Source organism: Malus domestica, chromosome 13, assembly GCF_042453785.1.
Source record: "Malus domestica chromosome 13, GDT2T_hap1".
NCBI classification, from domain to species: domain Eukaryota; kingdom Viridiplantae; phylum Streptophyta; class Magnoliopsida; order Rosales; family Rosaceae; genus Malus; species Malus domestica.
Genome location: NC_091673.1, coordinates 7,732,707 through 7,755,739, shown reverse-complemented (window position 1 = coordinate 7,755,739; position 23,033 = coordinate 7,732,707). Strand labels below are relative to the sequence as shown.

The 23,033-nt window shown below is 35.4% G+C and overlaps 2 protein-coding genes and 1 long non-coding RNA gene across 3 annotated transcripts; 1 reads left to right on the top strand and 2 right to left on the bottom strand.

Moving 5' to 3' along the window:
• Positions 1–5,267: 5,267 nt before the first annotated feature.
• On the top strand, positions 5,268–6,033 carry LOC103452102 (uncharacterized). The gene is made up of 3 exons (XR_531746.3): positions 5,268–5,403; positions 5,537–5,624; positions 5,718–6,033. It is a non-coding gene; the product is annotated as an uncharacterized lncRNA (long non-coding RNA).
• Positions 6,034–6,134: 101 nt separating this feature from the next.
• LOC139190739 (putative ABC transporter C family member 15) lies at positions 6,135–8,887 on the bottom strand. The gene is made up of 5 exons (XM_070811198.1): positions 8,467–8,887; positions 7,812–8,373; positions 7,510–7,674; positions 7,100–7,397; positions 6,135–6,998 (listed from the first exon to the last, which is right to left on the bottom strand). Exons 2-5 carry the CDS (start codon positions 7,854–7,856, stop codon positions 6,907–6,909), a joined length of 600 nt encoding a protein of 199 aa, XP_070667299.1. The 5' UTR covers positions 7,857–8,373; positions 8,467–8,887; the 3' UTR covers positions 6,135–6,906.
• An 8,271-nt stretch (positions 8,888–17,158) lies between these two features.
• LOC108170964 (uncharacterized) lies at positions 17,159–21,156 on the bottom strand. The gene is made up of 10 exons (XM_070810433.1): positions 20,950–21,156; positions 20,742–20,784; positions 19,498–19,580; positions 19,051–19,412; positions 18,715–18,929; positions 18,552–18,611; positions 18,379–18,471; positions 17,878–17,949; positions 17,714–17,779; positions 17,159–17,624 (listed from the first exon to the last, which is right to left on the bottom strand). Exons 3-7 carry the CDS (start codon positions 19,524–19,526, stop codon positions 18,379–18,381), a joined length of 759 nt encoding a protein of 252 aa, XP_070666534.1. The 5' UTR covers positions 19,527–19,580; positions 20,742–20,784; positions 20,950–21,156; the 3' UTR covers positions 17,159–17,624; positions 17,714–17,779; positions 17,878–17,949.
• Positions 21,157–23,033: the final 1,877 nt, after the last annotated feature.

The following is a 23,033-nucleotide window of genomic DNA, read 5'->3' as shown; positions in this document are numbered from 1 at the left end:
TTCATCACCATTAACAGACTCAGTTCTTGTCTTGATGGAGTCAACAAAAGATTCATACTCATCCGGGAGACCAGCGAGAATATAAGCCACAAGATCTGAATCAGAAATCGATTCACCGGCAGTAGCAAGTTTATCAGATATGTCCTTAATAGTGTTGAGATACTCAGTCATGGAAGCATCACCTTTTTGAATATTCTGGATTTTAGATCAGAGACTATGAACATGAGTGCGCGAAGCGCCTGCGAAACGACGTTCAAGAGACTGCCACAGAGAACGAGAATCCTCCATTCCAATGGTCAGAGGAAGAAGATCTTCAGCAAGAGTGGAGTTGATCCAGATTGTCAAGATTTGATCACGTTCACACCATAGTTCGTACGCAGAGTTAGGAATCTGAGATCCAGACGAATCACGAACACACGGAGGAGGACAAGGATCATCTCCAGTAAGAAGCCCTAAAAGCTTGAATCGCTTCAGAACGAGAAGGAATAAGCTACGCCAGGTGATGTAATTGTGCCGATTGAGTTTCGTCGGAACCATTCCAGCAATGTTTTGAACAGTAATTGTCGCAATCGATGGAGGCACATTGGTAGAGATCTCACCAAGAGGAGTAGGACCAGAAGAGGTAGCTGGAGGAGAGGAATCAGAAGAGGGTGGATGAGGCGCCATAGTTGTTGTAGACATATTGCACGAAAGAAAAGAAAAATCTGTTTGGGAGATCAGAAAAATGCAAGAAAGTAGGTAAGATCTGTTTGGGAGATAAGAAAAATCCAAGAAATTAAGAAAATGAGGGAAGCGAAGGATCGACGTCGGTGGACTCCGGCTCTGATACCATGATGAAGTTATGAATCTGTGCAGTTGATGAGAGAGAGAGAGCTTGATTTGGATTGTAAGAAAAATGATTCTCATTACATTTTCTGATTTCTTATTACACAAGGATATATACATCAATAATAATATCCTATTCAATGCTGAGTCAGCAATACATAACCGACTATATCAAACTTAGCTTAATAGCTAAGCTAAGTACTAATCTAGTGCCTTATGTGCATTACAATCTGGTGGTCCTTCATTATCCTTAATAGCATTTTCAATAACAAAAGTTTCAACCATGAAATGAAATGACTCAAGAGTAAAGGCTAAGTAATTAATCAGTAAGTAACTCGTAGTTCAGTTTGTTAAGCGTATTTGTTTTTGTATTCGAGACTCTATTTAGAATTTTCAAACCTGTAATTTAGATGAATCAGTGTAGATTATCTTATCAATTGTAAAAATAAAATAAAATAAATAAAAAAATCTATTTTAAACATTAATTAACATAAAAACATTACCCCAATCTAACTCAACACACACTTAGAGCTCGTTGGTGACTACTTCTGCAAGCTCAATATGCTCATAACTGTGTTTTGCTAAATGTTGAATTAAAAAAAATATTTCGAGTGCTTCTAAAAAAGCATTTGAAAGTTCTTCATAAACATAGATATAATGTGGCTTCTCCAAAGAATATTTTTCCGACCTATAAGTCAGTTTTAAGTTTGTTCTTCCTTATATTAGTTAAACATACTCTTATACAAGCGATCCAAAACTTAATCATGCTAAAAAAACTCAATGAAATTTGTTACAAAATTAAAATCAGACGTGCATGATGACATAGAACAGGGACAAGACAGTGCTCCAATCTTGTCAGTGGCTCTGTTTAATAACTTCGTTGAGATCTGCTAGGTTCTATGCCAAAAAATAAAAAACTAAGAATATTATGTATCGCCCAATGATCGATGAACTATTTGAAGGAAGCTGGGAAGGGAACAATTGCATAAAGTCAAGGCCAGATGCCAGAATTTGTATTAAAATTTGCAGCCGACGGAACAAGAGAGAAAGCGAGAAAAACAATAGGAATATAACACAAAGAGTTAGCTGGAAATGTTGGACCTTGATAGATTTTGGATGCGGTCCTTAGCTATGAATTTTTTTTGATTGAAATCTTGTTGGTTTTTAATTTTTGATCGAGGTTCCTGAAATTAATGTGATAATTTATTTCTATGTACGTTACTATATTTTTTTAAATTAAAAATTAGAAATTTTAGTTGTTTATATAAATGAGATTTTAAATAAAAAACCATAATTTGTGGGATTAAAAATATTAAAATATAAATATACTATAGTGTGTGTGTGTGTCTATATAAGCATGGGTACATTCATCAAAATTAACCAAAAAAATTATTGTATCAAAACATGGGTACATTCTTCAAAACGACCAAAAAAAAAGAGAAGAAGATATTAGACTTAATAACATTAGTAAATTTCTTCGATTAAACTTGACATAGATACATTTTAAAATCAAAGAAAAAAGAATGTACCCATATAAGTTTAAAAATGGATTAGAAAAAAATTGAAAAGATTTTATATAAAAAAATGGTACATTTTACATATAACAAATGGGTATATTTAAGAATGAGTATGATTTAAGATTAAAAAGTTTTACATGAATGGGTACATATAATTAGCATGGGTACATTTAGCAAAATAAAAAGTACAAATAAAAAAACATATATGGGTACAAATACAAATAAACTTTAAAAAATATGGGCACAAAAAGAAATTAATATATGGGTACAAATTAAAACTGAAAAGAAAATTGGTACAAATTAAAAAAGAATTACATTTAAAAACTAAAACTAAAAATATATGATAAAAATTTTAGTCATAAATATAAATATACTAATTGTAACATTTTTAACATTAAATGAATATATTTATAAATAAAAAAATATTTTATTATTGAAATAATTAATGATGTTATTAATATCCAAGGACCTTGATCAAAAATTGAAAAGGAATAGGATTTTAATCAATGGAGTAGCAAAAAGAAGGATGAGAACCTAATTTCTCCTTATATAAATTTAGTTTGCTTTGTTCAATTGGCCAAATCGTGTTTATAGGTACCTCCAGTTGCCCAGCTCATGATGTTTGAGCGGATTGAGGGATAGATAAACCCTAATTTGATAGCAACATCTCAACAACTTGGATTATGAGTAGGAATGGGCAACGGTTATGACGGGCGGCTAACCGCGGTTATTTACCCATAACCGTTTATATTCATACCCGCATAACCGTTTACCCGTTGGGTAATTACATAAACGGTTATACTCATACCCATAACATTTTATAAACGGTTAACCATACTCATAACCGTGTATCCATTTAACATAACCGTTTACCCATTTAACCATAACCGTTTACCCGTTTACTTGTTTTATAACCCGTTTATCCTTTTTTTTATCCATTTACCCTTTTTTTCACCCGTCTACATGTTTTTTTTTAACAACTTAAAAATTACAAAAGAAAAATTTGTCATAATTTTTGTTTTTTGACAATTAAACACCGTTATAGGTATATTTTAGCATGCATTTCCCCATTTTAATCATTTAAGTCCTCATACAATTCCAATAATTGAAATAATAGTTTACGAACGATATTTTTCTGCTACACCCAAGCAAGTCTTTAATTATAATCCATATAATTACAAAGTAAAGCTTCTAAAAACAAAAAGTAGTCATTATCTTGAATACTAAATGATTCAAAGCTCCAAAATAGTCCGAAACTAAACACTTTTGAACACTAATGTTTTAGCACGTTCAATCACAAAGTCTCATCGACTCGTTGTTATCAAAAGAGGCCTACAAAAGAAATGTATAAATTGAATTAGTATCTCATTCAGGAACACCGATACCAATTAGCATGAATCCAACAGAGATAAGTGATCACAGAAGGTTTACATTGTACACTCAGTTATCAGGAAAAAAAAATAGCAAACAAAAACGGAGTACCAAGTCAATTGAGTTAGTATCACCATTTATCAATATGCATTAACAGAAGGTTTACATTCCATGATTTTTCACACACCCATATGCATAAATTGAACTAGCAGAGAGCACACACTTTGTGTGTGTGAACAATTTCTCTTAAGAAGTGCATATTTTTTTTAATATTACATAATTACTGTTTTGTCCTCCTTATGTAAATATTGTGTTCGTCTCAACGGTTACCTATAACCGTAACCGTGAAATTTAAATAGGTGAGTAACCGCGGTTACCTCAATCCATAAGTATTTTGCCCATCCCTAATTATGAGTCTATGACACGAGTGTCGTTCTATATAGCATACGAGAGTTGGAAACTCAATGAAACCGAAAGGAGCGGTCCAAAATAAGGAAATGACAACAATGAACGTGAAGGTGGGTCTCGATTTGTGGACAAGACGGATAATGTGACGACGAGTGACTTCTTTGTTGGATGCATCATGCCTTAGGCAAGGGCAAGGGATGATATACCTTCGGCTAGGTAGTCTTTTTAGTTGTTTTGGGCTCTGAGCCAGTCCAAAATTTAAAAGAAAACTTTAACGAAAAGTTTCTGATATTGTTCACTTTAACTAAAAACCACATTTTTACACTAAAAAGTCAATCCTGGTACTATTCACTTTACCCTTTATTTTGTCCTTATCGTTAAAACTCAAAGTTTTCAAGTCTTTTTCATTAGTTTTCCTAATTTAAAAAGGGGATACAATCCGATTTTGGGTTGGATTACGGTGCTACTTGTACTTGAGCATTGTTCTGACAATATTATGGCACACTTGGGTATAGTCACATTAGTTAGAACGGATGTACTTCTCTTATGCACATGAATAGCTCATGTAATATAGAAGACGAGGAATCAAATTGTTAGTCTTCTATCGTATTATGTTACTCAAGAGTTCATTCTCGTCATTATCGATCTGCAAGAAGCACATAACTGATCAGAATGACAGAAAACACTTTTCATAAAAATGTTTTTGAAATCAATTCTCAGTTAAAATGCAAGTTAATCATTTCTTGCAAGAAGCACATAACTGATGTTTATTGTAAGAAACACTTCAAGCACTTTTTAAAACCCAAAAATATTTTCTGTTAAACCACTTTCAGTCAATTTAAAAACACTTCCAAACGAGCCATTGCGAAAAAAAATTTCGTTGATTAGACATGACGAAAGAACTTCCATAGGTCCATTGGGCCAAAATGGGGGGCTCAATTAACTTGTAAATATGGTGAGGACCAAAACAGAAACTTAGTCAAATAGTTCCTCAACAGGGAAGGCCACAAACTTTGAACCGAAAAATTAGAATTAATTGGAATTTGGATAAAAATAGGTCAAGGCTGTGCTTTTTCTTTGGAATCTAAAAATGGGTAATTAGTGGGTGTTATAAATATAGAGCTCATAGTTGTGAAAAAAACTCAGGTTGCTCTGCCTTGTCTCTCACGCCACCTCCAAGAAAGAGAAGGGAACAGTTGTTCAATCATCTTCTCTTCTCTTCTTCTTCGTTTCTCTCAACAGCTTTACGATGGCTTCGTCCTCCAGATGGATAAGGCCCGAGGTACTGGAATTATTTCGATTCTCGACTTCTTATATGTTTCTTAAAGGTCAGAATATTGGTTTCTTAGAACCCTAACTAATTAATGTGGCACTCATATACGTGAAATATTTTTTTTGTTGGCCTGGATGCATAGGTGTTCCCCCTATTGCTGCAGTTGGTATAGCTGTTGGCGTTTGCGGCATGCAGCTTGTTAGGAACATCACCACCAACCCTGAAGTCAGGTACGTAGACCCATTTGCCCGTATGCACAAATAGAAACGATTACAAATAATTATTCGATGGTGTTGATTAATCTTGTGTTATGTATGTTTCAGGGTTACCAAGCAGAACAGAATTGCAGGGGTGCTAGAGAACCATGCAGAGGGTGAGAGATACGCAGAACATGGACTCCGGAAATATGTCCGAAGCAGAGCCCCCCAGATCATGCCATCTATCAACAAATACTTCTCAGATCCAAAGATTCCAAAGTGAATCGAATGATGCGATTCATAGACCTTGCAGGGATTGGAGAACGTAGGACACAAAATTTGTTTGGTAAAAGGGTTTATGAGACGAATTCTATGTACTGAGAGCTGCCAAGTTGTTGGTGTGTGTATGATTTTGTTTCTCGATAAAGTTCATATTATTCAACTCAGGTCTAAAATTAATTTCCTACTTTGCTTGTGGGCTAAGAAACAAAACCATAGCAGTAATATGCACTGAACTTACATACAAATCAATGAAGTTAAGACTAATAGTAGAGTTGGATTGGGATACCCAACTAATCGACATTAGATAAAAGGCCGTAATATGATCTTAACTCTGAACTCGAGTTTTTACAACAATCGCTTCCCAATAGGCAAAATTCAGGAGCAAAAGTTAATGAAAAGACCACACAGTTGATGAACTAGTTTTGGTTCTTAGTTCTAGCCTGCCCAAGCAATGGAAATATCATAAATTTAATCAGCATGGACGTAGAAGCAATCGGGGAGTTCTTCACTTCCATTCATGGAGTTTTTGGCTTATTCCACTTCAAGTGTTTTCGGTGCTGTTGGTTCTAGCAAGTCAAGCTTGCTATGTAGCATACTCGGCGAGATTCCAATTATTTTGTGACACGAATGCTGCTCCAGGGAATCCAGATTAGTCCTCGCAGTTCCTTGAAATAAGGTTGAATCTTGTGGGATTATGCCCAAACTTGACCTTAAGTCTTGCAACCCAATTTTGAAATGTCTAATCTGTCAACGAGAATCTTCCCTCCTGAGGGTTCTACTATTCGGAACAGTGCTTGAATCAAAGTAGACATTCCACTTCTTGTCCTTCCCATTACACCGACTTTCATATTTCCCGGGAAGGTGCAGGTGACCCCTTTGATCACCATTGGGAGAGCTGGGTGATACTGAACTTGCAGGTTCTGAAGTTCGACTTTTCCTTCAGTTGGCCAACCAGCGTTTGGCCTAGAACCTTGAATCACAAGCGGTGCCTCACTTGGTATTCTTGTGAATTCAAGAATTCTCTCAACTGATATCATTGAGTTTTCAACATTGCATAGATTCCAGATAACCAAGCCTGAAGGACCATGAGGTTAAAGCAATAAGATGCAGCCAATCTTGCCAAACCTGAGATTCAAAAGCATTAATCCCAATCAGATTGAATGAATTAATAACATTTCCTCTTAAATCTTGGTTTAGTAAAACATAGGGGACACAAGGGGGCTTACTGGGATAAATGGCGGATGCAGGCAAGGTCCCCAAGATGATGAGGACTATGAAGAAGGCTAAGTTGAAGAGAAAGTTCATTCGCACAGAAAGCCATTTCGTGGTTGCATAATTGTGAAAGGCTACTCCTGAAAAATCATCAATCACGCTTCTTACTTTCTTCATGAAGCGATCTTGTTCTTGATTGAAACAACGAATAGTTGCAGCCCCCGTGATTGATTCAGAAAATTGATGCAGTATTGGAGCCTTTTGAATTGCAACCATCCTGGATAATTCTCTGGCAGTGCTAATGCAATACACCTGGGGAAAAAAAAGCAAAGCAAAGTACTTATGCGTTTAATTTTTATCAAGAAACAAGATTATGCATTGAAATTTTAAGTGTGGAACGAACTAAGGTTCTCTTCTTGTTTACCATGTACCACGCGGAGAGTGCAAAGATGACAAGGAAAAGGAGGATGACTTGCCAGGCAACTACAGACATAAGGATGACGGAACCTATTAGCTGGATGAGTGCAAATACTAATCCAGCCAATCTGAATGGAATATCCATGTCCACTGTGCTTTGATCAGTCGAAGACTGTAATATTCATAAGTTTATGTACGCAACAAGAAAAGCCATGTTTTGGAGTACTCTTAGAATTTGATTTATAATTCAACGAAACAGTTTAACAAAATCTAACGTTGAACTTGTGAACTAGAGAATATCTTACTTACCTTATTGAGGATTCGACTAGAAGGAGTGGAATAAAAAAACGCCATAGGTGCTCAGAAAACTGAACTCATCACCCATGCAAGAGACGCTGGGAAGTTTCAATGGTGACGGCTGAGGTTATAACAGCCCTTTGTAAGATGAAGACACAGCTCCCTCCCTCCCGATAACAAAGCGAAAATCCAGTTCATCTCTTCTATGGTAATTCCATTTTCCTTCTTTGACTCCCAAACAATCCAGTAGTTTCTTGCCATTTCAAGCCCCTGGAAGAGAACTTGACAGAGCAAGATAACAGGAACAAGTGTGCCTCCATATGCGCGAGTCACGAATGTCGAATACACACTCCACTTACTCGTCCTCTGTGTGCTTCTTCTTCCTCTTCTCGGCTTTTCTTATTAACAACTTTGTTGTTAATGGAAGCTTCTTCCACTATTTCTACGTGTAATATTTTAGCAGTTCTGTTTGTATTACGGCAATAAGTAGTGTGTTCTGAGGAATCTTGCGGACAAGTCCGAACTTGCTGTAGAGATTTTGTATTTGCCTCACGAGTTCACCGTCTTTAATTACCTAAATATAAATAATTGAATTATAATCATGAGTTAGATAAGTGAGTATTTGAAAGAAAAAAAAAAATGTACATGTAATCAATAATTAACGTACCTAAACAAAGTCCGCTGCTTCTAAAAATTCTAGTTGATGAGTGACATAGATGACCGTCGGATGAGTTGCAAGAGACATTCCTGAACCAATTCCTGATCAATTACTACTGCATAAACATTAAGTAAATACACTCGAAAACAATGAGCTAGAATTTTGCCTGCCTTGGACAAGTGTGTTCGGGTATGGGCATCAACGGCACTTTTGGCTTTAACCTCATGGTCCTGCAGGCTTGGGTTATTTGGAATCTATGCAATGTCGAAAACTCAATGATATCAATTGAGAGAATTCTTCAATTCACAAGAACACCAAGTGAGGCACCGCTTGTGATCGAAGGTTCTAGGCCAAACGTTGATTGGCCAACTGAAGGAAAAGTCGAACTTCAGAACCTTTAAGTTCAGTATCACCCAGCTCTCCCAATGGTGATAAGGGTCACATGCACATTCTCGGAAAAGATGACGGCTCGATCGTAATCTGTCAACAGAAAAAGACTTCCATGAGTCATGCATGATGCAGCGTGGTACAAGTTTAGAAATATTGAAAACACGACGCAGAACACAATAATACAGTACTTCTTGTAATAACAAACCTACTAATGTATCATGATCTTCGCTTTATATAACAGCGGCTATGGCTTACCTTTTGGAGCAGACGCAGTGATATATATTCCGCTGCTCTGGAACTTGCTTTGAAAATTTTGAAGGAGTTTGGTGTCTTTTATCTTTGGTCCGAGGGATTTTGGTGTCTGAAAAGTTGCTCATGGACCTATAAATAAGATGGATAATGTATGTGTAGACCATTTTCTCACTACTAATTGGTCGTCATGTTTAATTTCTAGCTATTAATCCTACGTTTCAGAGACGCATTCAATTTCCTTCCAAAATTACACAAGCTTTTTGTTTTTGTTTTTTCTGCATTATTTCCGAAAACTTAACAGTGACCTTCCTGCATTATTTCCCCCATTAATCCTCTGTTTCAGAGATTCAAAAGCGCTTTCCCAAAAGTCATATAATTCTGAATTTTGCTACAATACTTGCATGTATATAATACAAACACCATCTCGACAGTCAGATAGTAATTGTATTAAATACATGTATATTCATATAAATTATTATGACCGTCAGATAATCTATAATTCATTCATCAAACCTTGAGTGGACATGTAAAATGCCAAATATCAAATTTGAGTTTAATGGCTATCAAGGATGACAACGGGGCGAACAGGAGACGAATTAGGGTTTAGGGTTATATACGGTGATGTTAAATACCTAACTATATTGTTATTGACCTATTATATGGGCTTATTCTGAATCAGTGTTGCTCAATTCAATCGCTCTAACTAATTCTTAGTTATACAATTTCCTTGGTGCTCTTATATCATTACAAATTTAGATTTGATCATTGCACGTAAATTTACATTTCATTTGTCTACACAACTTTGCTCTGGCATGGTTGTGGTACACATGTGTAACAATTTAATGAACACATGGAGTTTCAATTTTATTTCTTAATTTGTGTCTGCTTTTCTTTTGAAAGTATAGATTCATAGCTACGAAAGTTTATGCCACTTTCTAAAGTTTTGGTAGGTTCGTTCGTATGAGTTCTAAATTTTGTTTCAGGCTCTTGATGGTGATGCCATATATGGACATGGAAATTGACTCGTCGAACCTGGGGGACTGTAGTTGCTTTATTCAGGTAATATGTTAGGTCATATATTGTAACAGGTGCAGACGACATTGAATCCTTTCAAGATTCAATACCACAAGGCCACATTGCTTCTGAAGTGTTTTAGGGTTGTCTCTTTCTCCAAGGTGGTGCAAACGCCGTTTTGTAACAGGTGCATGTAGGAGTCAGAATTAGCTTCCTTCCAGTAACAATTGGCCACTACATTTCAAAAAACTTATTGTGACCTTGCAAATAAGAGGTGAAAGTTCTAACGGAGTTATCTTAAAGAAATACTCAATATTCTTATAAGTTTAGGGACCAATACTCAGATTTTTAATTTAGGAACCAAACTTTGATTCTACTAAAATTTAGGAACCAATGCTTCAATTTTCTCAAACTAAAAAGCTAGCTTTGCTAGATCTTTGTTGCCGTTTATGAGGACTTACATGACATGAACGTATTGTCATGGTGTCGTCATATTCGTACGTTGTTCCATTTGCATGAGATGCCACATAACGATTTTTCCGTGGCATGTGAGTAACGAGTTATTCTCCGTTTGGCTTACCTGCATTAAAGTAACGAGTAGGTGGTGGTAATTAATTGTGGTCATTTGGTCACGATCAATAATTCCTTGCAAGCTATATCAAAAGTGGTCAGGTGTTTAAGACAAGTTTATGGCCCAGGTCACCCATGGGGTAATTAATTTAATAAACATAAGATTATATATATAATTAACCACCTCACAATCAGTTAGCTCACTGATTTGAAGTCTATGTCAAACAAGACTTCTTTTTCCCAAAGGTAGTGCAACACACCTTTTGTCACAGGACTTCTTCCATTTCTAGTTTTCATCCAACAATAATTGGCCACACCATTTCACAAAACTTGTGACCTTTCAGTGGTATCCCATACGCTTTGCCAACACGTACATCTGTCCTTAAGTTTGGACATGAAGCTGAAAGTGTGGAGCCATCAATGAACCATTGAAATTTACAGGTCTCTCCTCTGTAGTACCCTCTTTCTAATTTTTATATTAATCTGATCATATTATTAATCTCACTAATCATAGTAAGTTAATACGGAACTAACTATCGTTTGGGCCAACATCACACGTTATTCTCATCCGAATTGTTCATTTTTAGGTCTTCATATATGCACATAGCATCCTTACAAAAATTCATGCAAATCCGAAGTTTGGAAGCATAGGAGCCTTTTCAGTTGCAGCCATGCTCATGCCTACTGTCTCTGGCAATGGTTATGCGATACAATCTCAATCATACACGACAAGACCAAGGAAGAAGAATTGCCAGGCCACTATATATGTATAGTTAACAAGCTCATTATTTTCGTCGTCTTTTATTTTTTTATCGAATGATTTGGTTGTATTTGGACCACCTTTTGTCACAGAAGCTGCAAGGCTTTTTCCAGTTCTAGCTTCCATCCAGTAATCATTGAAAATGCCAATACATGTATGTACTGGACTTTTGGCCAACAAAACATGTAAAATCCCAATTTCAAGGTATTTTGCATCTTCCATGGAAGAGTATTCATAGATCAATACAATTCAAAACTTGAGAATCAGAGTTCCAACTTCCGAGTAGATCGAACTCAAACATCATACTAAACTACCAGAGTACAACTCCAGAATTCAGCAAGAAAACCTGAGGCATCAGTGCAATTGATATAATAATAGTAAGAAAACTTCATTGTTATAACTTTAAGGACTAATACTCACAGATTTTTAACTTAGAAACCAAACCTTAATTGTACTAAAATTTGGGTATCAATGCTTCAATTTTCTCAAACTAAAAAGCTAGCCTTGCTAAATCTTTGTTGCTGTTTACGAGGACTTACATAATACTGGTGTACCGCCACAGTGTCATCATGTTTACATGTTGTTTAATTTGTATAAGACGTCACATAACCGTTTATCCGTGTCATATGAGTTATTCTATGTTTAGCTTTAATTATAGACCAGCTACATGTAAAGTAACTAGGTAGTAGGTGGTGGTAACTTCATTGCAAGTTATATGTGTTATGTAAATATAGGTTACAATGGTTGTAATGTAAATATGTGTTACATAAATGGTTTCATTCATATACGAGCTAGCTTCAGATTTAGTGGTAACAAATTTTAATTAAAAAGAATATGTTTCACCAGTTAAATTCCCACATATGGCATGTCACAACATTGTGCATGCAACAAATTCATTATGTTGTCTTATGTAATCGGTGAAACATATTACTGTCATGAAGAAAGTTGAGGTTCCACCATAAAACCGATTGACAATATCAGGTGTGAAACCGCACCCCCAAAAGTTTAATGTAATTTCATAATTTCCCTAAAAGCATATGAAAGTTACATTTTAGTCCCCTATCGTAATCCAATCCGGACCCTCCCTTTAGATTCTCCTTCTCCCTCTGCTTGCCACGTGGCAAGCACTCACCCTATATTTTCTCATTTTTTCCCTGAGTTCTCTCCCTTAGCCCACTCTCTCAGCTCTTTATCTCTCTCACTCTCACATAACACACACACATTCTCTCTCTCTCTCTCTCTCTCTCTCTCTCTCTCTCTCTCTCTCTCTCTCTCTCTCCCCGATCGAACCCACACACCCACGCACACCCATAGAGGCTCCCCGACGACGGCGCAGCAGCACCACCACCCTCGCAGACCCTCTCTCACTATCCCTCGTCGCTGCGAGGCACGACGAAGCATAGAAAGCACTCCGGCTAACCCCGAGACCCTTGAGTGAAAACCCGGCCACCTCCGACCGTTTCACAGTTAATCGCAGGTGCAGTTATTAGCGGCAATTCCGTCATTCCTATTTTGTACGGCTCTTTGACGACGGAGTATCTGTAAGTGGACTCCTTCTAAAATGCATGTTTTAATAGTAGAAATGCATACATGAAAAGCATGATTTTAATGATTACGTTTTATGAGATATTATGCTTTACTGCAAATATTTTGGATTACCATATTTTATCGAACTTATGTTCTTTGTAGTATATATGATGGATGACTATATGCTATGAAGATGCTTTTAAGATATATGTAAATATGTTTGGAAAGAGTATATTCAATGGTTTTGTGCACATCTAGTGGTCACTATTCTGCCAATGGGCGATGATATTTATATATTTGCCTTCGGGTCGAGTGATGTAGAGGCCTTCGGGTCGGGTGATGTAGGGGCCTTCGGGTCGACTATAGTTAGCACACTATATACGAGATATGTTTTATGAAAGGTTTTATAGCATGCTAGGGTTTTCGAAAAACCTATCACATATTATGCTATTAGTTTTCATAAAACTAGGGTTTTCGCGCTACGAAGCTTTCCCCTACCAGTGATATCGTGTCATTATCTCTGCTTTGTCATCATTGTAATAACACATTCCGTTGTATTCTGAATTAGATGTATGCTCTGAACATGTCATGCACTATCATTATTTTCACGCAGAAATGAATAGTCACATCTTATTATTTTGCTATAATTTATACGCATGTTTTACATGTTCTTAGCATATGCATTCATTAAATGGCTTTCGTCACCCTTGGGTGTCGGCCAGCACGTGGCCATCTCGATGTCCCTCGGACATCGTGATTGGGGCGTGTCATTAGGGGTAGCCCAACCTCTTATAAGCCCATGCAACGTCCCTCCTCCCATCAATGTGGGACTAATTCTCAACACGCCCCCTCACATGTGGCGAATTTTCAAGCCTAACACGTGGACAACACAACAGGATGACGTGGAGCACGTGTGGCCACAACACAACGAGGTGACGTGGAGCGCGTGTGGCTCTTGGCTTCACACGTGGGACAATCTGCTTTGATACTATGAAAAAAGTTGAGGTTCCACCATAAAACCAATTGGCAATATGGGGAGTAGCCTAACCTCTTAGAAGCTCATGCAAGGTCCCTCTTCCCATCAATGTGGGACTAAATCTCAACAGTTACTATATATAGTTGAATTAAAAAATAATCTTATTAGTTACTATATATAGATGAAAATTAAACATAATCTCATTATTTTAAAATCCCTTATTTTGAAATGTAAATTGCATTATTTAAGTATAAAACAGCCACCTAACACTGATGTCAAATGAACACATGTTATTGTTATTGACCTAATTGTTATTTAAGTACAAAACGGTCACTAACTCCTCTGTAATCTAAACCAAGTTTTTAAGCCGTCTAGGAAATTAATTGTCTCTGCACTAACGCACGCCATTAATGTGAATCTAACAGTATTGTGAGAGAGATTGCATAAAAAAATTTCTTACCAAGTTGCACAAATCATGCATGTGGCATGCATCATGTGTCAATGTTACTGTTCCGCGCTAAATTTAATCACTTTATAAGCAAAGCTAGAGAGAATCAGAAGCACATTATTTCATCCAAACTAGCATCGACCCTAATGAAAATGAAACTTTGCCAAACCTGCATTTCCATTTTCTTCTTCTTGCTTATCGGTCTTCTGACGAGCCAATCCGCCCTAGACAATAAGGCATTCGAGAAGATTCGGGTGCATATCGTCAACGGCTTCCAAAGCGAGACATTGCAAGTTCATTGTAAATCCAAGGAAAATGATTTAGGGGATCGAAATATCCCAGTGAACCAGGAGTTCAGTTGGAAGTTTCACATAAACATTTGGAGAAGTACTCTCTTCTTTTGCGACACACGATGGAGTCGAGGACATAAAAGATTTGATGCCTTTGCTGTTAGATACGCTTTAATGGATTACTGCAACGGAAATTGTGTGTGGAAAGCAAATGAGACCGCGATTTTCTTGCTTGATAATCACAATCAAACATATATCGAGCTGCATAGTTGGGAATGCTGGTAACGACGTGAAAGATATATAGACACACACACGCATACAGTGATCATATTTTAGAAGTGATGATGATATGTTATGTATTTATATATATATATAGCTATCTTTAATTGGTTTCAGATTAATCTTTATTCCTCTATAAATCCTCCGTTTCAGAAATTCCAAAGAGTTTTCCCAAATCATTATATAACTTCCATGGTATAAGATAACCTTATTCATGAATCCAAATATCAAATTTGAGTTTCATGTCTTATATATGCAGGACTGTCAACGGGGCAAATCAGGGCCGGATTAGGATTTAGGGTTACACAATAATGCTATTTACCTAATTATATTGTACAGTTTTAGCTAATTAAGAGATCAACACATTTGAAAACTTATTGAGTTGTAAAGAAACTCGAAGTAAACATTAGACATAAAAAAATGGGGCAAGATATTTTGTAATTTCCACGTATTAAGGATTCAGATTACATCATGACCTTTTACACCAAGATTTCTGTATAGAATAACCAATGCTAGAAACACTTGATGTGGATTAAGCCAATTCTTGCTATGTCCATGTTGGCTAAACTTGCGATATTTCCATTGCTTGGACCACAAGGGTTTGACAGAGGTAGAGATCAACTTCTTGTAGATTAAGGTTGTGTGAGCTGCTCAAACATAATTAATCAATTTGCTTATTTGGAATCTAGTTAATGGGTTATTCGAGTAAAAAACTTATGTTGGATTTTAAGTGGAGAAAATTGAGTTGCAAGGACTAAAGTCATATTTTCAGTTTATTTAATTAGCTTTAATACCTTGCAACATCATTTCCACATGCTTTAGAAACCAAGATTAGTAATTTTGCATACATACGTACATGCACATATATTATTTTGCTTTATGTGTCCATGTGACGTCACGTGCCAATTAATAAGGACGTGTGCACAAATTTTTTCACAAATTTTTATTTTATTGACACCATGTGGCATTATACCAGTGTCATTAAGTCACCAAATTTTAACTGGCATATCCCATGTTCACTGTTTTTATATTTGTTCGAGAAAACTATGGTTAAACTGAACATAGACGTTCATTTCATATTGTCTTTTGTATTCTACGATGCAGATAAATTATGGTTAAACTGAACATGATCTTATTATTATGTTAATTACATAACCATACAAATTGCCTTCGTAAACAAAGCGCGTGCCTGCTGCTTTGAAGCCCAAGGAGTACTCCAGCTCGCACACACATTAAAAATATTGATAAAAACCCGTCCACGGGTGCCCAACAGTGGAGTTTTCGTCGACGATGGATAATAACTCGTGGACGAAGAGCGCAGCTAATCGCATGAAGGAGAAACAGGAGTTGGGACCAAAAAGAATGGAAAAATATGTTGTGAACATTGCTGCCATTGTTGAATGTGATGATGCTATCTCGATCTCTAGCTAGCTAGAACTTCGTTACAGTACTGGGAAGTAAGTGCTGTTGTTTGTTGATAGCTGGTACTGATATTGATCGTGTAGAGGATAGAACAGTGACATAAACAACTTAAGTGTGTTTAAATAGTGACATATATATCTCTAACTGATTAGGAAAGTGTAAATTCCGATAGTAACTGGGAGAAAAGTATGAGGCTTACCTACCTAAACAAGGATAACTAAACTCGCAAGGAATACAAAAAGGGAAATATAAACTGGCTTTTTGCCAACTTTGACGTTTCTATTTCTGATGTTTTCTTCCTCCCAACCATTGCATGAATTGAACAGCTGCTTTCGTCCCTGTTCAGCTCTGCTGACTTGTAATCTGAGTTGGCATCTGGTCGAGTACACGTCTTAACTCGATGGTAGGAAGGGTGACATTATTTATTTACCAAGCTCATCTATCACGGTGAATGCCCGTGATAAATTGCAATCCACCACGGACACTGTGCCCGTTAGTATTCTGGATGTGATAAAAAGTCTTAGTTTCTACCACGGGCTATGACCGTTGTCAAATGTAATATAACCACGGATTGTACCCGGGATAGATTGAGATCTAACACCACATGCTATGACCGTTGTCAATTACTAATTGACCACAGCTAATGCCCGTTATAAATTATTTTCCAAAATTAAAAAAAAATATTTAACAAATATATATATATATATATCTGTATTTATATATTTTAGTACAGAATAACCAACAAAATTGCATATTTACTACAATATAATAACTACATAAAAAATACTTGATATTATTATAACATAATTTAAAAATACTTGAGTTTCCAAAGGAATACATAAACAATGGAAGTCATAAAGTACTATCCATGTAGTGCCTAATGAATACATAAACAACGGAAGTCATAAAGTACTATCCATGTAGTGCCAAAGTACCATTTTCTAGTCTAAGTACGAACTAAAATTACTCTCCAACTTGGACGTACTTTGATGGCCAGGCAATTGTACTAGATATAGCATCCTCCAGGACACGAAATTCACTTGTAGGGCGGTACAAAGATATATTCTCCACTCTGACAACAGTTACCCAAACTTTCCAACAATCAGGACCAAGCACCATGTGATGAACTTTCGCCTCAGGATTTGTTGATTCTATTTCTCCAGTTGCAACAACTTGTCCATTTCCGAGCCAATTTAGTAACTTGCATGAAGACCCTCGTAAAATACCAACAGGTTGTAACTAGCATAAAGAAATCAAATAAGAACATCAATTTTAAATGATTAAGTTATCAAACTATTTAACAATTATTATCAAGCGTGTGTTACTACCTGAGAAGTGGCTTTAGAACCTTCTTTTCCCTTAATGATGTCTCTTTGTATGTTTGGACTACTTTTCTGTGACAACCAAACATGGAAGACACAAAATTCGATCAGTTTATATCAAAATCTCATAAGTTTCATAAGCAAACTATTTAGTACTTGTTCTCGAATACCTGGGAACTAGCTTTGGAAGCTTGTCTAGAAGCATCGTCAACTTCTCGTGCACTTCTTCTATCACATTGTATCTAATAACAAAACAAAAACAATCTAATTATCAACATCTGCTATGTCTTAGTATATTTGTACACAGGAATGACCTCACAAAACAAAAAAAATCTAATATCTAATAACAAAAACGAAATTTGCTCTGCCGCCAATGGAGCCACAAAGATGGAAATTGGCTGAGCAAAAGAATACATAGTGAAACAACTGGGATTAGAGAATGGTCAGTTGGTGGAGATGGGAACAATACATGCTAGAGACTTTATGGTGAGAAGTTTTTCGTTTTCATTTAATTCTGATTTGAAGAAAAAAACAACCATACACATATATCTTACAGAGCCACACACATACATCTTATAGAAAATATCAGTTTTCCTAAGAACACGTTCACTATTTTCCTTCTATCTAATGATGAAGACATCGAGACAACTTAAACAAAATCAGTTTCATACCTAGGGAGATGATCTGGAAACCTGGTAACTGGAATTGGTAACCTGTTTTACACCATTCTTAGTTCTTTGGAGATCTATACTGCCTCCCTGTGACTAGTGAATACGTAAGAAATAGAAGTTGATCAGTTTCAGATTCAACAAAATACCTATATTTACTAATGACACATTTTTACCTGAGGCCTATTTGTGGAGACTTGAATTGCATCATTGGTATTAGTTTCTTTACCATTTCCCTGCAGCGATATGATTAGAAGTTAGAATATATTTCCCTGCAGTGATATGCCGTAAATCTTTTATCATTTTTATAAGTATATACAAAGTTGCATATATAATTACCTCATTTTGTTGTTTAGCCAACACAAGATCAAACACTTCCCGCAATTTTCCTTCGACATTTTGTAGTCGGTCTCTAAGCTCTCGATTACTCATGCTGGCATATGTTTGGGCATTGTATCTAGAAGGTGTAACCCCGTAACCACCTCCTCGAAGTCGACCTCGATGTTCAGGTCCAAGTGCTTGTGATAAGGCATCCTCTTTTATAGAACCATTGTCTGTTGTTGGCATTTCATTAGCCAACTTAATGTCATCCTATACATTTAAAAATCATTTACAAGATTAAAAGAAAAATGAATAAAACTACAGTTGCTGACAACTTTGTGTACTTCGTACAACCTTCATATAAAGGAGCTTCAGCTTCTTCAACCTTTTGTTTGAAATTCTCATCTCCAATTAGCAAATTTGCTTTTCCGGTTCCATCATCTTCAGCCAAGACATCCCTATACATCTGATATGTTTCTGTCACGTTGGCATAGTCATGTTGTTGAAGAATAGGTTCTTGTTCACCATGGAACACCCAAGTAGTATATGAAGGATCTATTCCATTCATAATCAAGTGTTCATACACAATCGTAGGTAGTTGAAAACATTGGTTTTGACATATTATACACGGGCAAATGATCTTATCTCGATTTCCTCCATATTCTTTAGCTACTTGTACAAACTTTTGTGCACCCTCTCTGTATTCTGTTGATGGTCTGTATTATAAATAAATCTTAATCACTTTAAACAGACCCTAGTTATCAATGTCAAAAATGAAATTCATTGAGGCAGATAATATACCTCGAAAATGTTAGCCAATCTTTGTCCATTGCAATCAGATAGTTGACAATGATCGTTTCCAACAATGCTTCTCAAAAGTAATCCTAAAATAACCACAACTCACAACTTAATGGCAAAATATACTAAAATATGATATGTATATATATACACACACACACACATACACACATATTATATATATTTATTCAAGTATAACTTGTATCAAAACTTAAATTACAAATATCAAATTAATACATACACGAAACCATTTGCTAGTACATACGATTCATACAAACAAGACACATAGAAACCATCTTCTTAGCAATCAATCTTATATAAAAAAAAGAAGTCAACAAGCATTTTCTGTGAATTAGCAAAGAGATCATTTGCTGTGAATTAGCAGGAAAATATTATATAAAAAAAGTGAACAAGCATTTTCTTTACAACATTTACACTAGTATAGTCGAATTTGCAGTTTCAATTGATCGAAGTATTACTACTGCATATATTTTTTCCTTATATATAACTGGTTCGTGCTGTATACATACATACATACATATATATATATATATATATATATATATATATATATGCGCGTGTATATATGTATATTAAGGGCACCCCTTCTTACTTTGATTACTACTGCACTATACACACCTAATTTCCAATATTACACCAAAACTTAAGGAAGAAGAGGTTGATCAACTTTGATGATACAGTTTGGCCTTTAAAGATTGTACATTGTTTTTGGTCTGAACAGATTAATTGTATACATTTATTCTCTATTTATTCATTACTACATTGATAATATATATAGAAGTTCATTCTTCTCTTTACTAGTTTGAATGTTGTTGTTATATATATGTATATACAGCAGTAGCTGCAACATCCAAACTTTTTATTGAATTGGAAGAACAAAACAGTAAAAACATGCAGTTAGGGAACCTAATTTCAAGCAAGTGTGCTCCATGACACAATCCTCGTAACATGGGGTTGATTTTGGGGCGTGAAATACAATTTTTTTATTGAATTGGAAGAACAAAATAGTAAAAATATACTTCTCAACTCAAAATTATATATTTACGATGATGATGTGAAAAGTGTGTGCCTTTGGATGGATGTGTGAGAGCGAAATGCTGGAAGATAAATTTGCAAGCTGTAAGCCACAAGAATGCATACACATCTCCAAGTTCGATGATCAATGATAATTTAAATGCTTATTCATAACAAGAAAACGAAATCAAAAGATATAGGATAAAAGAAACCTGAGTGATGTAGAGAGGTTGCCACGGATTGAGGGAGAGATGACTGGAGAGACGACCAAAGAAAATAAAAATACAGAATACAAACTGTGCACTGTAAATTGGAGTCAGCAGTACATTGGAAAAGATATAGAATATAAACATTATACTTCCCCCGATGTGGATTCACACACGAGAGTAAAAAAAAACAAAAATACAACGAATATATTACCTGTCAGTATTTGATGTTCGTAAAAGCACACGACGTACTCCTCTAGGAATATGTAAAGCCTTCATAACCTCAGTTGATAAATGTCATCGTTTCAGAAAAATCAGAATATTGATCTGAGACCAGCCGGCGGAGACGGAAGAGATGGAGAAACAGAAGGATTGACGTTTTCTTTTTAGGGTTTTCGTCCAGTTTCACAGTTTCACGGGAGGGGAAATAATTGGGATTTTATATTTTAATATCCTTCAAAATATTTATAAAAAAAAAAAAATCCACCACGGGCCGATGGCGTGGTGAATTTTCAAAAGGCTGTGTGGTAGTTTGAAGTAACCACAACGAGCATATCGCGTGGTGGTTTTGATATTTCATCACGGGATTAAAAACCGTTGTAGATTATTTACTTTTAACAACGGACCAGAATTTGACCGTGGTGAATTAATGTTATCTACCACGAGCTACATTTAACCGTGGTAATTGAATAGTTTCTAGGGGTTTTTGAACTTTAATCCTTCAAGAAGATTAAAATTTAAAAAAAAACTGGTGTTAGATTAAATATTGATTTCAGTCCCTAATGTGTCCTTAATTCAAAATAATTAATGTGCATTTTATTTAATGTCTCCCATTAAATATTTAAATTTATTAATACACAAATTTTAATTTATTTTTTGACCAAAAAAGAGTTTTTTAATTTATTAATTTTATTTAACATTCTTCAAATTTAAAAGACTCAATTAATGTACCTAAATGTTAGTACCAAAATGTATGTACATAAATATATGCAACGAAATGTTTTAATATTAAATTAATGTACCTAAATGTGTGTACCGAAATGTATGCACCGAAATGTTAGTACCGAAAATGTATTATATTGAATTAATGTACCTAAATGTTTGTATCGAAATGTAGGTACCGAAATGTGTGTACCTAAATGTATGCACCGAAATGTATTATAATGAATTTAATATACCTAAATGAAGAAGATAAAGTACATCGAAATATATTGTATAACAAAAATTAGTTTATCTAAATGTTCACAACAAAATATATTACGATGAATGAAATGAAAATAAAAATTATAATGAAATAAAATTAATACATTAAAAATTAGAAAGAAAAAGATAAATAATTAAAAATCAAAATATAATTAATAAATGAGGCTATTAATGTATTAAGGGACTAAAATTAGATTTTGATCTTACTCATGGTTTTAATCAAAAAATCATTTTTGCCAAGGATTAAAATGAAGTTTTCTATAGTTTCTACCACGAGCTGTTGATGCCCGTGATGGAATTGATGTGGTAAATATGCTGTTATGTACTAGTGATGGATGAAACTGATATAACTTAAAATTAAATTCATCCAATAAAAAAAAATCATTAAAGTGGTTACTTCAAGAAAATAGATCGATAGTCACTAATATAGTGGTACAAGATGAGGGGAAGAGAGATCTCTCCCACCAAAGCCACTAATCTGGACCCTTGAAATTTGATCCAACGGCTAAAATTATTATAACTTTTAAGGGGCTCCCTGTTTGTAATCGTTGGATCAAATTTCAAGGGCCCGGATGAGTGGACTTGGTGGCTTTGGTGGGAGAGATATGGAGAGGATCTCTTCCCCAAGATGAGCTGATTTAAAGTACTATGTGTTGAATCCCACATCGGCTAGAGGGAAAGAAGAAAAGCAATTTATTTAAATAGGATTACCCCACTCTAACTAACATCGAAGTCTTTTGTGATAAAACCCCACACCTGATGGATTGGACAATTGGTAATTATCACGTTGGGGACAGTATCGGTGTTGTTGGAGTGGGGCATTCGACCCATCGACCTAAAAAATTCAACATTATGGGTGCCTAATAATATACAAGTACGGTTATTATTTAGCCACCTTGTCGTGTGCATGTTTGATATGTTAATAGTCGTTCATGTTGTTCTTTAATTTATAGCAGTTGGTGGTAAGCAAACATGAACTCTACTAACTTGAACAACATCAAACTTCTAGCTACTGTACCTAGATTTATACCTTCCATGTACGTATACACGAAAATATTACTTTCCTATGAAGTATATGTGTCAGACCAGATGGTG